At 41.8% G+C, this 15,345-nt stretch overlaps 2 protein-coding genes across 4 annotated transcripts in view; both read left to right on the top strand.

Moving 5' to 3' along the window:
- The window catches only part of capn15 (calpain 15), a 37,520-nt gene extending 34,037 nt beyond the window's left edge, over window positions 1-3,483 (top strand). For all 3 annotated transcript variants that reach the window (XM_046376609.1, XM_046376608.1, XM_046376607.1), the window contains one exon: window positions 237-3,483. In XM_046376609.1, coding sequence (XP_046232565.1) covers window positions 237-414 — 178 coding nt within the window. In that variant the 3' untranslated portion in view covers window positions 415-3,483. The remainder of the gene's footprint in view (window positions 1-236) is intronic.
- Window positions 3,484-3,559: 76 nt separating this feature from the next.
- On the top strand, window positions 3,560-14,878 carry LOC124052405 (putative protein MSS51 homolog, mitochondrial). Its single transcript, XM_046376611.1, has 7 exons — window positions 3,560-4,238; window positions 5,952-6,117; window positions 6,764-6,913; window positions 8,713-8,837; window positions 9,137-9,700; window positions 12,745-12,838; window positions 13,475-14,878. Exons 2-7 carry the CDS (start codon window positions 5,960-5,962, stop codon window positions 13,680-13,682), a joined length of 1,299 nt encoding a protein of 432 aa, XP_046232567.1. The 5' UTR covers window positions 3,560-4,238; window positions 5,952-5,959; the 3' UTR covers window positions 13,683-14,878.
- The last annotated feature ends 467 nt before the right edge of the window (window positions 14,879-15,345 follow it).

Consider the following 15,345-nt stretch of genomic DNA (forward strand, 5'->3'; position numbering starts at 1 on the left):
AAACATATTGTAGTATTATCAGATATTAAAGAGATAGTATTGCAGTTTTTTCAAGAATTTCCAAAAAGACTGCAGAGGCAATTTTCTTGTAGTCCTTTACATCATTATACCATACACACTGCACAAAACAAAGCGAATGCTAAATGTATACTTGAACTACCTTAACTGAAGCTAGAAAGCTAGAAAGTAGTCTCACGACTACTGTTTTGTTTCCCTCTCTCTGTCTCCCCCTGCAGGCAGGTGCTGGTGGTGCTTTCACAGCTGGAAGGAAACGCCGGCTTCTCCATCACCCACCGACTGGCTCACCGAAAGGCAGCCCAGGCCTCCCTTGGGGACTGGACCCCCACCAAGGCTACCCACAGCCCCCAGCTCACTCCAGACATTGACGGCCTGCACCGGCCCAGGCCGCTATGACCACCGCCCACTAACTCAAACACACACCGACTATAATCTGCTGTCAGAACACTGTAAAACTAGGCAAGGGATGGTGATTGGTGTGTGCAGCCCTGAAAAACGATGCGGGCAGTATTTATGTGCTGTCCTCCTAATGCTCCATAAAAGTCTTCATCTGGCTGGCGCTCGCTCCCTTGCCAAGTGGATGTGCCATGTCAGGATGAAATGAGGGAAGAGGTCCATATGGAGTCACTGGGACTTACTCACAAAACAGTTTCTCACCAAGGCAGGATCCAGTTCAAACTACTTAAAAATAGTGGATGTACAAGCGCTGTACGTGGAACAGATGTCACTCCTGAGCTCTGTGTGCTCGAGGACGACCCTGCTTTCAGCGAGCTCCACGGGAGTTGGGATGGAGTGCCGTAACTACTGAGCCATTTGTTGGCCCACAGCCTATGAGCCAATCGCCTGCAGAAACGTTACCCCTGTGTCGTCCATGAGGACAGCTAACAAAGAAGACTTTTCTGGTTGTGTGTTTGAGGGGGGGGTATCTCACCCAACCCTCTGTACGGTACTTAATGAGCCAAATCCATCTTCTAGTTTTACTCTGAGTCATGTTTGGTAATATACTCATCAGTCTCACTCATTTTATACATGACCCTTATTGTCGTCTTGTCCACATTTGTGTTTTTTTGAGTTCGTAGGAAAAGCCATCATTCGTACAGGGTACTGTTTGTCCCCACTCTCCATCGTCACCGCAGTGCTGTCCAACGCGCTCTCTTGCTCAGGACCAAACCCACGATTTACAGTACAGTAAACTGAAGTCAAGCAAAACCTCAAGCTGATGTGTGTGGCAGGTGTATGGCATCCAGACAGGTATAATAGCATCTTTCTGTATCCTTGTTATTCGTCCCTGGACACACTCAACTAGCCGAGCTGTGATGTAGAGAGTGTGTTATAATGTGAGGTTTTATCATGTGAAATACTGACACATAATAGAATTCCCACCCTCGTACTTCAATAGACTAACATACAATTTTCACTTTTTCCCACTGAGATGCAACCGCCGTACCTGCTTTTTTCCCCCCTCTCTGTTACTTTAATTCATTTTTTACTGAGCCTCAGTTTGGGGTCTAACCGCTGGAGGCGAGTCAGTACATGACCGACTTTGTAGATTTTCCCTCAGGCATGCTGGCTTTTCTCATCCAATTCAGCAGACAGTTTATATCTTTAAGAATAAATTCACACTTTGGGAGCAGCTTCCCACTCTGGACGATATATGGAGTGAATTAAAGCAGCATCTTGCACTCATGAATTGCTACACTTTCTTTTTGGTACTGAAGGTCGGTGAGTATTTGTCCGTTTCACACACATCAACGGTTTGCGAGTGGTGATTTACACTTTAGTGTTCTTAGGGAGTTCTAGACGGGCTAGTGGCTGTTTGAACAGTCAGGTTTGCCATAAGGGAGCTCTTAAGAGGAGCTGCCGAGTTTACTTTGGGAGGTCAGGGACCATTTTTTGTTTGCTTGGGTGCTGCGCGAGCATCTGGGCCATCTTCCCAAAAGAACACACCGACAGCACATTAGCGACAGCACAGTGTCCTCGTGTAATAACAAATTACCATTTTGTCAGACTGCGTGCGCACATAACAAGAGAGAGAAGGGGACCCCTGAGACATGTTGTGACAGAAAATAGTTTAGTTCCCTCACAGTTTGGGCTGCATTTATTCAAAGGATGATTATCTTGCAGCGGTTTAACATGGGTGGTCTTTTAGGACTGTAAAGCCATTACTCCTGTTTCACTAATAGCGATATTATATATATATATTTCAGTCCTCACCAGGCAATATGGATGTTTTATCAGAGAGAGGAAAGACTAAAGCGGTACTATAGTAACGAGGGGAATGGGACCAGGTTATTTTTAATTCAAAGTTGATGTCTTACTGTTATGTTGTGAAATGGGGGAAAAACTTGAAAGGCAAAATTTTTTATGGCAAAGTCTAAACATTTAGGTTCTGACATGAGATGATTCAGTTCAGGACTTAAGCTCAGCAACTTTGAGTCAATCAAGTGCTGAAACCTGCATCATCTCAGGAGCGTCGTCCCTCTGTTGGCGGTAAACGGCAGCACTGTGTCCCCAGTGCCTGCAGTCGTACTCACCCTGCACAACTACGTCTACCGGCTCTGGTAGGCTGTACTTCACGGCATCTTCTGGATGGTTTGTAAGAAAACTACTGCAGCAGTGTGATGTTGATGAAACCTGAAGCTGAAGTAACTGTAAATATGTTTTCCAAAGAAACCTTATGACCACTTTCAGATGTCTATCTGCCCTGTGTGAGTGTGTGAGCGCTGGCAGCCGAGTGGCTGTGAAGTCAGTGTCTAATTTATTTGTGTAAGTGATATGTAGGCTTGTTGTCAAATGAATATAGTTGAATACTGAACTGGTGACAGATAAAGGAATGTGATAATTTACGGCTTTAGTTTGAGCCCAGAGGGATTAGCTTGACGAGAATTTAAACCTGCACTGAAACACCTGCAATGACAAGACACCTCAAAATTCAGTGTCACCGCTGGATCACTTTACATTTACATGAGATTGATGTTCGTTTTATACTCTTTTTGTCATAATTGTCATTTTGGCTCTTTGCTGGTGTCCTATGAACCTGCTCCTTTTCTGTGAAGTTGTGGTTGTGACTCTTCTGTGTGTCCTGGGCGCCCCCTGCTGTTGAAGAGGCTGCAGCCAGAGAAATGCTGGTTTGTCACAGACCAGCCAACACGCCTTTTCTCTTTTCTCCTTTGTCTGGTTTCCCTCCTTGTAAATTGTACAGACTGCAAACATAAGCAACAGACAAAAAATGGAATTAAAATTAAAATAACTGATCCTTTTAAACTTGTAAAAACAACAACAAAAATAGAAAGTATGATAGTAGAAACAAAAAAATGAAACCTAATGCTGAAAAAAATGATGAATGTGATATATATTTTATTGATCTTTTCTGGGGAGGGGGATATGAGTATATGTGTACAAACATGTATGTTTAATTTTCAATCTCAGGTTCCAATGGACCAAATAAATTTTTTTAAACTAAAATGAAACATTTGTTGTTATTCCGAATGTAATGTTTTCTACAACTACCCATTTATTATACAGTAACGAATAGATTTTCTTAGTTTGTGATTCATAGAAATAATTTGACATTAAGAACTGGCAAACTAGGAATTAGTTCATTTATTCTTCTTTTCAGGCTGTTGAATATTAATAGAATGTCAAAGCTTTCAGGCTGAACATATTTTAGTGTAAAAACACAGTGAATGAAAGGATAATGTATTTACATATCAGAAATGTTTCTCACATACACTTGTTTACTGCTCTATTATTGATTCCAGAAATCCACTTTGTGATGTGTTTGTTATCACTGAGTCCTCTTTACTTTTCATTTCCTGACCTTAACTCCTTCCTCGCAGCAGACTACGCTTTTTGCACACTATACCTCTCTGATATCATACAGTTGTGTTTATGTGCGTGGGTCCACTCCCTGTTTGAGTCTCCACCTCTTCCAGCAGGGCCCCCACCCCACCACCTTTCTTCTAAAAATGTACTTATGTCCTCTCTTCTTCAGCGCCCATCTTCCTCCAAGGCAAAACTCCTCCCCAACCCATCCAGCTCCCCAAAAGTTTCCCCCCCTCTAACCTCTGTGGCTCTGTTAGGTTAACTGACTCCATAAGAGACACAGTGGAAGCTCCAAAACGTGGTGACAGCATAAGGAGCTGTCAATCACTTTGTTCTGTCCTGTACTGACGACCAAGGAAAAAAAAAAAGGCACTGCTACTCGTCTGGGACTAAAGGTATGACTGCTCAAATATCTGTCCATGTCTTGGTGTTGTGACATATCTGAGTCATCTTCTTCTAAGTGTGGCGTGCATGACAAGGCAAGGTGAAAATGTGATAATGCTGTAGCCAGATAGTCAGTGGAAGGACTCTGCATGCTAAAAACTTAACAGTGTCATGATCAGATATGTGAATGAAATGCAAAAGACCTGCCCTCTTACAGTAAATCTGTTCATTTCCAGTCCTGCGCCTCCCTGGTGCTCTGTAGATATGAGGGAACTAATTAGATATAGGCCTTTCAATTCTGTCTGCAGACATGATAAGGCTCATTCATTCCCCAGCAACACTTGGTATAAAAAGATACAGACTTCCCCAAAATAGAAAAAAAAATATAAAAGTTGTTTTCATGTTAAACTGGAATGTATAGCACTGATAGTACAAAAGAATGTCTCATTGTGATAAAGAGTTATTAATGCAAGGTGCATAGAGTTTTCACGGGCAGGATGCTTAATTAATCACAAACAATTATCGGCACTTGATCTTAAACAAAAAGAAATTAGATTAAATGTAACTGCAGGCATACGTGATTTTAAACAACTGATCTAAAGAAAGACTGAAGGACAACAGGTGATCACATATCTCCACCTTCTTATTTTCATGCATGTCAAGACATCTACATAAGTCATGTGACACATGTCCACGTAGGTGTTTTTGTCACAAGATGAGGCGCGATGACACAACTTGAAGAACATGCCTAATGAAGCCTTTGAGATTTTTGCTGATCCTCCATGTCAGTATAGTTTTCACCATCAGGGCCGGCGTGTGTGTCATAGGGTGTATTTTAAAGCATAAAAACAATTTAGTCTATAGTGTGTGTTAACATCACACCATTGTATCTATGATGGAAGAAGATACTTATGTATCCCTTAAGATGAGTCCAGTTCAGAACACTGAGGAATCTGTACACTGTTGCTTATTTAGTGTATTGCTTTATGACTGTAATTTTTGTTAAATGTTATCATGGGTTCTGAAATAGCTTTTGTGGGTCCTGGCAGCAGTGATATATTATCAAGCGTAGCATTTCAACCCCCGTCTGGAGTTCTCTAATAGCAGTGAAAATCTTTGTTGTGTCAGTGCAGTGTGTCACTTGGTTGTCAGGGTGCTTAGAGCAAATACTTCAGGCTTGGAACGGTATGTCCTTCCAAAAGAGTCTGCATTTCCAGCTCTGCTTCTTCTCATTTGTCAGTCTGACCTGGTTGGGGGGGTGTGGGGGAGGTGGGGGGGGGGGGGGGGGGGGGGGGGGCCCTGTCACTCACATCCCACTAACTCTGCTTTGAATCCGTCAGTAAGCACACAGCACACACAGATAAACTGATTGATTTGATGTTTTAGAATGTCAGTGGGGCCTCGTGGATGGGCATGCAGTGTTTCAGGTACTGGTGAGGCAGCTCCTCACCAGATGACATCCAGTTGGGGTCCTGCAATAGTTGAGCCAGGTTCAACTTCTGTTTGTTTGGGGTTTTTTTAAGTTTTGACCACATCTAGCATTATTGATGGGTAGGTTCCGGAGTACACCTGGACATCACTGCAGCAAGGTGACAAATTCGATTTTCAAGGGCTGTTAAGTAACTCCTTAAATGTCTGTGCACCCTTTGAAATGTGTCAAACATTAAATAACAGATTATCAGTACATCTATTATATGTGTTTAATTTCCTATTGGAAACTGAAGGACACAACATGGCATCCCAGATCCCAGCGCTCCCACAGTCCTACACTCCAGCAACTGACAGCGTCTTTTCTGACCAGTCCGGTTTTTACTCTCTGGACTCCAATGTTCCTGGGCTGTCCAAGGTGATTCTCAACAAGCTCAACATGAAGGACTATGGAGAATACAGGTACCAACTGCTGAGGCTAACTTATAACAGCCCGTGTTTATACTGACCATCCATACTTCATTAATTTATTTAATTTATTTATGGTTTATTTGACTGGGACAGATACATTGTACAGTACATAAGCAAAGTGAAAAGAAGAGTTTTTATAAAGCCAAGAGAATAAGACAATGAAGTAATAAGTTGGAATGGGGACAACAAGGTACAATAAATCAGACATGTAAAAACATTACATTAAAACAGAAAGACTTAACATGAGCACGTGTGTGTTACTGAATCAACCAGGACTTCGTAGCTCTCTTAAAAATAGCAAAATCTGCAGTAAATTTCAAGAGATCAGGTAGTGAGTTCTAGCTGTCTGAGGAAGGGATGGTTTGCAGAATGGAACTTTACAGCTGCCACTTGAAGCTGCTCTAGATCTACCACAGATCTGTAATCTAATATCTGTAGAAAGACAGAGTCGAGTATCTATTTAAACATGTAACTGATTAGTTTAGATTGTATATATGCTGTAAATTGTATTATTATTATTATATTTTTACTTTACCTCATGGTTTCATGTATCCCATGATTTCACAGCTCCCGTTGTATGTTGCTTCAGGGTCTCAAATTCCACTAAATTTCTCTAAATGTGTCTCATTCTAATAAGGGCCGCTGTTGAGGGAAAGACTAAAGGAGTCTCATTCCGCAACTACAAGGAGTTGTTCCAGAAGATGGAGGACACCTTCAAGTTCTGCACTGGCTGCAACAAACTCCCTGACCATCTTACAGAGGGACAGACCCTGAAGCGCTGTGTGAAGTGAGTACTAAGCCACAACTGTAGGAAGGCACTTGAATATCCCTGCAGAGATGTGTTGATGTGTGGTCTATGATTCATGATTTGCCAATGTTCTTGCATTAACTCTGATTAACATTAATTACTGCTGGCTTTCTGAATATTTTAAGTGATTGAAACCTACACCGTTCCTCTGGTCAGCCCTATTAGCAGCCAGTCAGGACATTGTTTTGAGATTGTTGTCCAGTGTCTGTCATGTGTGAAGCATTACCAGTTGCCTGTATCAGCAGCAGAATGATAGCCCACCAAGGTGTGGACAGCTCTACAGATGTGGACAATGGCCAGTGGCAAATATAACTCAGTCCCCTGACTGTGATTCATCTGTCTGCAACTCGGCAGCTTATTAAGAGCGACTTAATGCAGTTTATAATGTCATAACAGAGTGTATTTCAAGGAGTGTATTGAGAATAAGGAACACAGCATGCTGCATATTCATGAATGCCTCATTGTTTTTGTGTCTAATTTTTCTTCTGGCTCTCAGCTTCCCCTTCCACTCTCTTTCTATCACTCTCTCTGATTCACACGCACTGGCTTGCATGTGCAGAGCCTCTGAAATTCTCAGCTGCTACTGCTTCTCTCCGAAAAGTTACCATCAGCAGACCTTAAGGCAAGGGAAAAAAAACAGAACTGCTGACAAGGGAAAGCCTTGAGAACTTTGACATCTGAGAACTACCACAGATAGTCTGACAGTGCCTGCTTGTGACTTCAACCACCTTTTTTATTCTCATTCTAAATTGCAGTGACCTATTTATTACTCTTCAGGCGGAGGTGTCTCAGAAGAAGTGTTTTATGTATTACCTTTCAAGGGCACCTGTGCTTTTCTCACCTTGTTTTGTCTCACTTTGTCCACTTGTAAGCCTCTTTTGGAGCATTAGTACCCCCAAAGTGTGCTGTGATGGAACACGTTGGCTGATAAATGATTTTATGGAAATGTGGGTGCCTCTAAGGCTGCAAATGATTGCAAAGAAAAGTAATATAGTCTCCCAAGGCACCAACTGGCACTGACTTTCAGACCTCTAATCCAACACATTACCTCACCTCCACCAACACTGCGACGCCACAAAATCCCACATCCGCACAAAGAGGTATCGGTAATAAATTCCAGTCTCTAGCTACCACAACTGTGTTTGCCAACTGTTGTCTAAAACGGGAATTCCTCTTCAGTGTCATGAGTTTGCTACTTAATGTGAGGGTCAAATATAAAGACCAGTTTTATATGGTGGTAAGATGCTATTTATGTCCTGACATAAGATATTCCAGACGATCGTCTAATAATAAATAGGGATCACTGATGACAAGAGGCCTAGCAGTGCTTTAAAGCTATTGCTAACATTAGCATGCTAGCTTGAGCAACATAGACTGTGAGCCATGCTATAGAGATAGATACAAATCTATGATGCTCACACCAACATTCCTAGCATGTTGATTTGTAGGAGGTATAATATTTACCATGTTCAATATCATAGTTTGGCTAGTTTGCATGTTAACATTTGCTGATTAACAAGAAACACAAATCTGTCGATATATTCCAGTGCAGTCTGGATCATGGTGGACCGACCAGTGGACAGATAGAAATTGCCTTCAATGGAATCATGTGTCTAGCACGAAGAATTAAAGTGCAAAACAACTTTAGTTTGGGGGTATAAAATAGAGAGTATACAGCTTTGTCAATTAAAGTGCTTCTTTTTGTTTAACTGGTTTAAACCTATTTGCACGGTTTCCTTCCTTCCTCCACAGTTTTTCATTTCATCCTTCTTCCACAGGTGCTTGAATGTGTATTACTGCACCAAGGACTGTCAGAAAAAGGACTGGCCTCAGCATAAAAAGGTCTGCAAGATGCTGCGTCTAGTGGCCATTGACAGACTAGTGGAGTGGCTGATGTTCACTGGTGAGAAATGAAAAGGCGGTGCAGCTGAAATTAAAAATGCCTCAACAGCTTTTTGAGTTTACAAACCAGAGAAGTTAAATTAATGTGATAGCATATTTTAAAGTGGAGCCGCAGAAATTAAATGCCTGAGAGACATACAGACTTACAGAAAGTCATTGTTGGGTAATCATGCCTTTTTTTCACAATTCTTTGAATCTCTTTGAACTGCTTTTCAAGTACCATATAAATCGTCAACACTAATCAGTGTCCTCAGTTTTGTGTCACATAAATCCATCTTAAATGTTTTACCACTCATACAGGAGACCTCCCATTCCTCACAGAGAAGTGGTCCAAGTCAGTTGCTGAGGTGAGGAACTGGGACGACTGGATTCCCATGCAGGGGGACCTCACGCCACGTCTGGATGCTATTTTGTCGGGTGCTAACATGACAACCCTTTGGAAAAGCGTCAGCAGACCAAGGCCGGATGACTCTGACCTGCAACAATCATTATGGAGGATTCAGAGCGAGTTCCTCTCTCGAGTTCTCACAGTGGGGATGACTATGAAACATTTTGGCTTTGACCCGTATGCTAAGCCGTGCACTATTCACATAACAGGGGCATCCCACAATGAGACCATGGGAGCCAGACTGACTGACTATGATGAGCTGAACAACATGTTCCCTGGACATCAGGGTATTGAGATAGTCATGGTGGGACCAGAGGTGGTGGACGGGCCCATCATGAGGCCTCCTCTTAGGGCGTTTGGCCCCAAGCAGAAGGTCTACATCAGCGCCTACAAGGGCCTCTACCACCAGTTCTGGGAGGATGTGGTCGAGAAAGACGAAGCAGCCAAGCCAGATTTGGTGGTTGGATTTCATCCTGGTATGTACATACGACATTCTGCCAAATGTAAACCAACAAAATGAAAGGGATGTGATTGTATTGCTGATAAAATCTTGGGACAGGTCTGGCTGAAAGGAGATTTTCACCTCAACATGCCTTTTAATCAATCAGTGAAGAATGGTTACCGCAGCTATAAATAGAAACTGCTCAGCTTAAGTGGTCAGCCATCTCAGAGAACCAGTGACTTGTCTCCCTTTATGCTCATTTGACAATTGCCTCTTTCAGAGAACAGAGCAAGCAGGAGACGTGTAACTCACCAGAGCTGGCCTATTCATTAGTGCCAGGCTTTTATTGGGGATTTGGGTGATTAATGGGAGCAGCTGAGAAAGAGTTTGGCTTCTGATTGCTGGACTCAGCATAATGTCTGTAAGCTGCCCTTTTGAAAGAGGAGTCTCAGTTGCCCCCAGTTTCACTCTGATCAACATTGCAATCTCCATGTTCCTGTTCCCATTTGCATTCCAAGTACATACAGTGGTCTGACGTAATACATTGTTTTTTCTTTGGAACACAATATAAAAAGAAACTGTCAATTTTTCTCCAGTTCATGACAAACAGCAGTTTGCACTGAATCTCAGCGTCTAACGTCTATCCCTTCATCCACTCTCACAGACAATAACCTCATTAATGTGACACTATAACCTCATAAGCACTTGCACTGAATCAGTTCTCTGACCCTTTAACCTGCAAAGCAGCAGTAAAGCCCCGACCCAACTGAATCCATAGCCCTCAGCTCAGTTACCGCTGCAGGCTCCACTGGAGCTAAATATACAGGAATCTGTCATCCTGTGAGTAAACTGCCTGAGTGCCTGGCTGCGTTTCATACCGCAAAGCTGGCAGAGCACTGCATTATGACACCGTTTAAGTGATAGAGGAACAGGAAGCATGACGAAAGGAATAAAAAAATTAAGGTGTGGATGTGCATGAAAGTCACAAAGAGAAAGGGTATGAGAGAGGAAAATGTTTCTGGAAAGCACTGAAAAACAGAAACTGGCCTTAGAGAAAAAGGGAGGGAAAGTTCTCACAATGGAAATGGATGGGGGTAATGTCATCTGTACAAAAATAGACCAGGTACCTCAAAAACACAAAAACAACATCCACATAGCTTTTGTTTCCCATGAATCATTCTAAAATGTTTTTTTCAGACCAGGAGACATACTAAGTCTATTACCATTAACAGCAACTTTATCCACCATATGGCCCAAAATCGCACTGAGGCCAGGCAATTATTGTATTCATTAACAGTCAGACTGTAACGTCTCTTTGTCATCTTATCTCCAGAGGGTTTAAAAGCCTAAACGCATACTCCCTGTTAAATGTTTTATCACGATGAGAAGTGTAACCTCGGGGACTTTGGTATCATGGCACGCATTATTCAAATTAAAATCCTGTCTTTCTGCAGTTGGAGTTATTCTGCAGAGATGTGGCAGGCGGTGGATAACATGATACCATCTGCGTGCCAGTATCACAAGACTACTACAATACTCTGCCTCTGTGGCATGCTCTGAGCCCCCAGTATGCACACCAGTATGTACTAAACAGCTGAAGCTTTAATAAATTCATAGCTTACTTTCACATTCCTCTCATGCATAGTTTTTCCAAGATGCTAATTAATATTTAATTTGTGATTCCACGGTGCTCTCAAACAAACTACAACAATGTGAGACTTTCTTGATCAGTGCAAGGAAATTCTCTGTTTGCCATTTGCTCTCCAGTTTTTGTCTCACTCAAGGACACTTAAGCTGGATGGATTTACAGTGTTTGCTGCCACAATGGCTTACACTTCAGTCATCTGGTTGAAGGTCAGGCTATTCACCACAGCTTCCTGCTGCTCAGAGAGAAAAAAAACATACTAATGATATAAACCAGAGTCAGGCAAAAGTGACATCTGCCAGTTAATATGCTGCAGGATTATGTACCCAACCCCAGCACAGATAAAACCAGACTTCTGCAGTGGAATGTCATGAACTTTCAGCTGGTGTGGCATGAGTTAGCTAGAACAAGCGCTTTTCATTTCAACTGAAGTTTCGAAATTATGTGTGGTTGTTTGGAGCTAGATTAACTTTGTCATATTGGCTGATACTTTGACTGACTGCAAAACAATGTCTGTGGCAGGGTCAGGAGGAAGGATATTCTAGCTGGAGACTGATCAAGCGTAATCTGTTTGATTTTCACCGCACGGGGAGTCACTCTGTAGAGATGAGTGTGGTGAGAAACAGTGTTCACTTCAAAGTGTCATTGTCATTCTGCTGAGTCATTCAGGGAGATTTGCATCCAACCATCCATTTTCTATACCACTTCCAATCGCATGGGGGGGGCTGGAGCCTATCCCAGCAGACTACAGGTGAGAGGCAGGGTTCACCCTGGACTGGCTGCGAGTCAGTCACAGGGCCGACAGATAATCACATACTCATACTGAGGGGCAATGTTGATTAGCCAATTAACTCTTTAATGTGCATGTACCCAGAGATAACCCACACAGGCACAGGGAGAACATGCAAACTCTACACAGAAGGGCCCAGAAAAATGTTTCTTTTTTTAAATAAGCTTCTTGCTGCGATTGATGGGATCCTACATGAACTATTTTCTGCCCAAGTGAGAACAGTTTCAGATACTTAACATTACAGATTCCTCTATTTTCCCTGCATTCTTCTCACTGGGCTGAAGTGGGTGAGATTCCCTTGGGAAAAAAAAAAAAGTGCTGTCTCATACTTTTGTGCACCAATCAAGATTAAGCAACATTTAAATTAAACATCTGTTTCCATCTAGGAGCTGCTGTTGGTCACCACGGCGTGACATGACGTGACGTTAGCGCATTTTTAAAGTGTTGCTGTGCTGAAGTACAGCCTTATGAAGCTTCTAATGTGGCTGAACTCTTGTTGCTTGTTTAGTTATGAAAATGTATATAGAGAAATATCTTAAGTTTTAAGTCTTAAGTTTTTTGCGGTTTTATTTATTATATTAATACGCAAGTTTTGGAGCTTTCTTGAAGAACTTTTTGTGTGTTGTATGTGTTTTTTAAACAGGGTTTCATGCGAACCAGGGACTGTTAGAAGGCTGGCTGCCCACCCTGCTGCTTCTCAGAGATTATAACATCCCTTCTCTCTTCACTATGTACAGGTTAGTCACATTGTCGTAACTCTGAATCATACCCCTCTTTCACATTTTACTGTGAGGGTAATAAGATTTCTTGATCTTTCGGCAAATAGTCAATATTTCATGTTCTTTGTGCCAGAGGGATTCATTAATTCAAAATGTATACCATCTGTTATCCAAAACACTTGGAAAAAGAAGTTTCATACCCAGTGAATATTGAATTTGCCCAAGCTACTCCAGCTCCATCACCTCCTTCTTCTGTACTGTTGTATATTAAACTCTGTCCTCCTCTATGGCTACTTCTCCCATGCCTTACCTTATCATCACAATTATCGTTGCCCCATGACCCCTCCTTCTCCATTTCACACTCCTTCCCTCAGGTGGCTAATAGCAGTTACTTGTTTGTACACAGGCCAAGTTGAAGAAAAGATTTATTTGTTCTGCTGCAGGTTCTCTCACAAAACTCCCCCTGTGGACTTTAACTTGATGATATGGCAAGGTTATTGATGCTGTTCACTTTCTCTTCTGCTGTTTCTGTTCCTCTAAAACTTCTTTCAAACTGTTTTCTTGTGTCTTTGAGGTGTTTAATCTCTCTTCAGTCTCTCACAAGGATGATAAAAAACTTGGTTAATTTACTTAGCTACCTCTTTGTCTTCACAGCGAGATGGAGCTTAAGTGCTCGCTACAGATCCTGTTGGAGCTGGAGATGCACATCAGGGACAGTGGACCCAACCCTTTCACATCACAGAAACCAGAACAGGTCCAGGCCTGCCCCAACAAACCCCCAGTCTACTGCAACTCTCATTATGTGTGTTTCCATGGACTTCTGCCTCAAGAAGACTTACAGGAGACCGAGGCAGACAATTAAAAAGCCATCAAAAGTTTTTTTTTTTGGTTTTTGTTGTGCCCCAAGTTCTCCGCTTTAAATATGTGGTTCTTCAAATAGGATTCGGTGACTTTCTGAGGTCCTTGAGGGGTTTCCTGCAGTCTTTTAGAAATGGACATTGCTTAGCTGCTGCTTGGCACATACTGATGCAGAGAGAACAAAGGAGAAGAAGAAGAAAACATACTTTCACTGGTGTCTTTTAGGTTTGTACTGTTGGTGTCCTGAGGTGTCGTGGTTGTTTGACATAACAGCTCATGGATATACATACATACTGAACCCCAAATTAGTTCTGTCATCATTTCAGTAGTTCTGTGACTATTCTGAAATCTCTCAATAGCTACATATAACTACATTAAATCAAATCATATTCATACTGATGTTACATGTGATCTAAACTTTTACTTAAATAAATGATACAGTGTGACAATGTCTGAATGTAACTAAACAGTGGTTTATTGTTTTGTTTGGGTTTTTTTTTAATGTTTGCAAGTCTTTTTCTCATCTCCTATGTGCTGAGTGGAGTCTATAGGAAATCACACCTTTTCCATAACTCTCTCTGCAGCATTTGTTTGATGTCTGCTTTCACAGTGTTGATAACAGTATACAATGTAATCTAAAACAGTATGAGTCACAGGCTTAAAAATGGCCACAAGTGATTGCCTGTCTGATACAGTCTCAACAAAATTCAACAGTTGTGCATATATATACACACATATAGATGTGTGTGTGTGTGTATACACACACACACTGCTATGGCCTGTTGTAATGGACTGAATCATATTACAAGACAAGGATTTTTGCTTGGTGTCACTAAAACACTAAAAATGCCACTTTGTAGCTACAAAACTAGACCCCACTTTCTGCAGAATTTTGCATTTCAGATACTCCGTTGTGTGCTCTCTTTCCTTCTAGACACATCTATAATTCATAGTCAAAATGAGGAATGGCTTAGTTTTCCTATAATTTAGTGGCAGTCAAGTGATAAAGTATGTTACAGATCTGGAATGTGCTCTAGTAACTTAATCAAATTATTCAGTCTTTTCATTATTATGTCCTTATGTGCAAAGAACCAGTTCTAAATAAATGACCAAAACATTTTCATGTTTCAGTCAATCTATTAACCCAAATGGAGTGTGCAGAAATAGGGAGTCTGTATGATGGTCCTGCTGTAGAAACTGCTACCCATAACAATTTAAAAGTGAATTGCTGTGCTGCCTATTGGATGAATGTATCAAAGTAAAAAACGAAGTAATAAGAACAGTGATATTAACTTGTTCAACATACCACATCACATTTCGGTATTGATCCTTGTCTTGCTTCACAAGTAGGGGAAATATCTTGAGCTTGCTGGTGCCTTTACAGTGTGACACTGCCCTCTACTGGATGAAAGTGGTAAAAGCACACAAGTAATAGTGGGGTTCTGTGCTTTGGTCATACAGGCATGAGCTGTTGAATTACTTAAAATTAATTAAATCCATCCATCTTCTATACCGCCTATCCATCGGGGTCGTGGGGGAGCTGGAGCCTATCCCAGCTGACTACGGGCGAGAGGCGGGGTACACCCTGGACTGGTCGCCAGTCAATCGCAGGGCCAACACACAAAGACAGACAACCACACACTCTCACACTCACACCTAGGGGCAAT

The sequence above is a fragment of the Scatophagus argus genome, chromosome 21 (genome assembly GCF_020382885.2).
Source record: "Scatophagus argus isolate fScaArg1 chromosome 21, fScaArg1.pri, whole genome shotgun sequence".
In the NCBI taxonomy this organism is placed as follows: domain Eukaryota; kingdom Metazoa; phylum Chordata; class Actinopteri; family Scatophagidae; genus Scatophagus; species Scatophagus argus.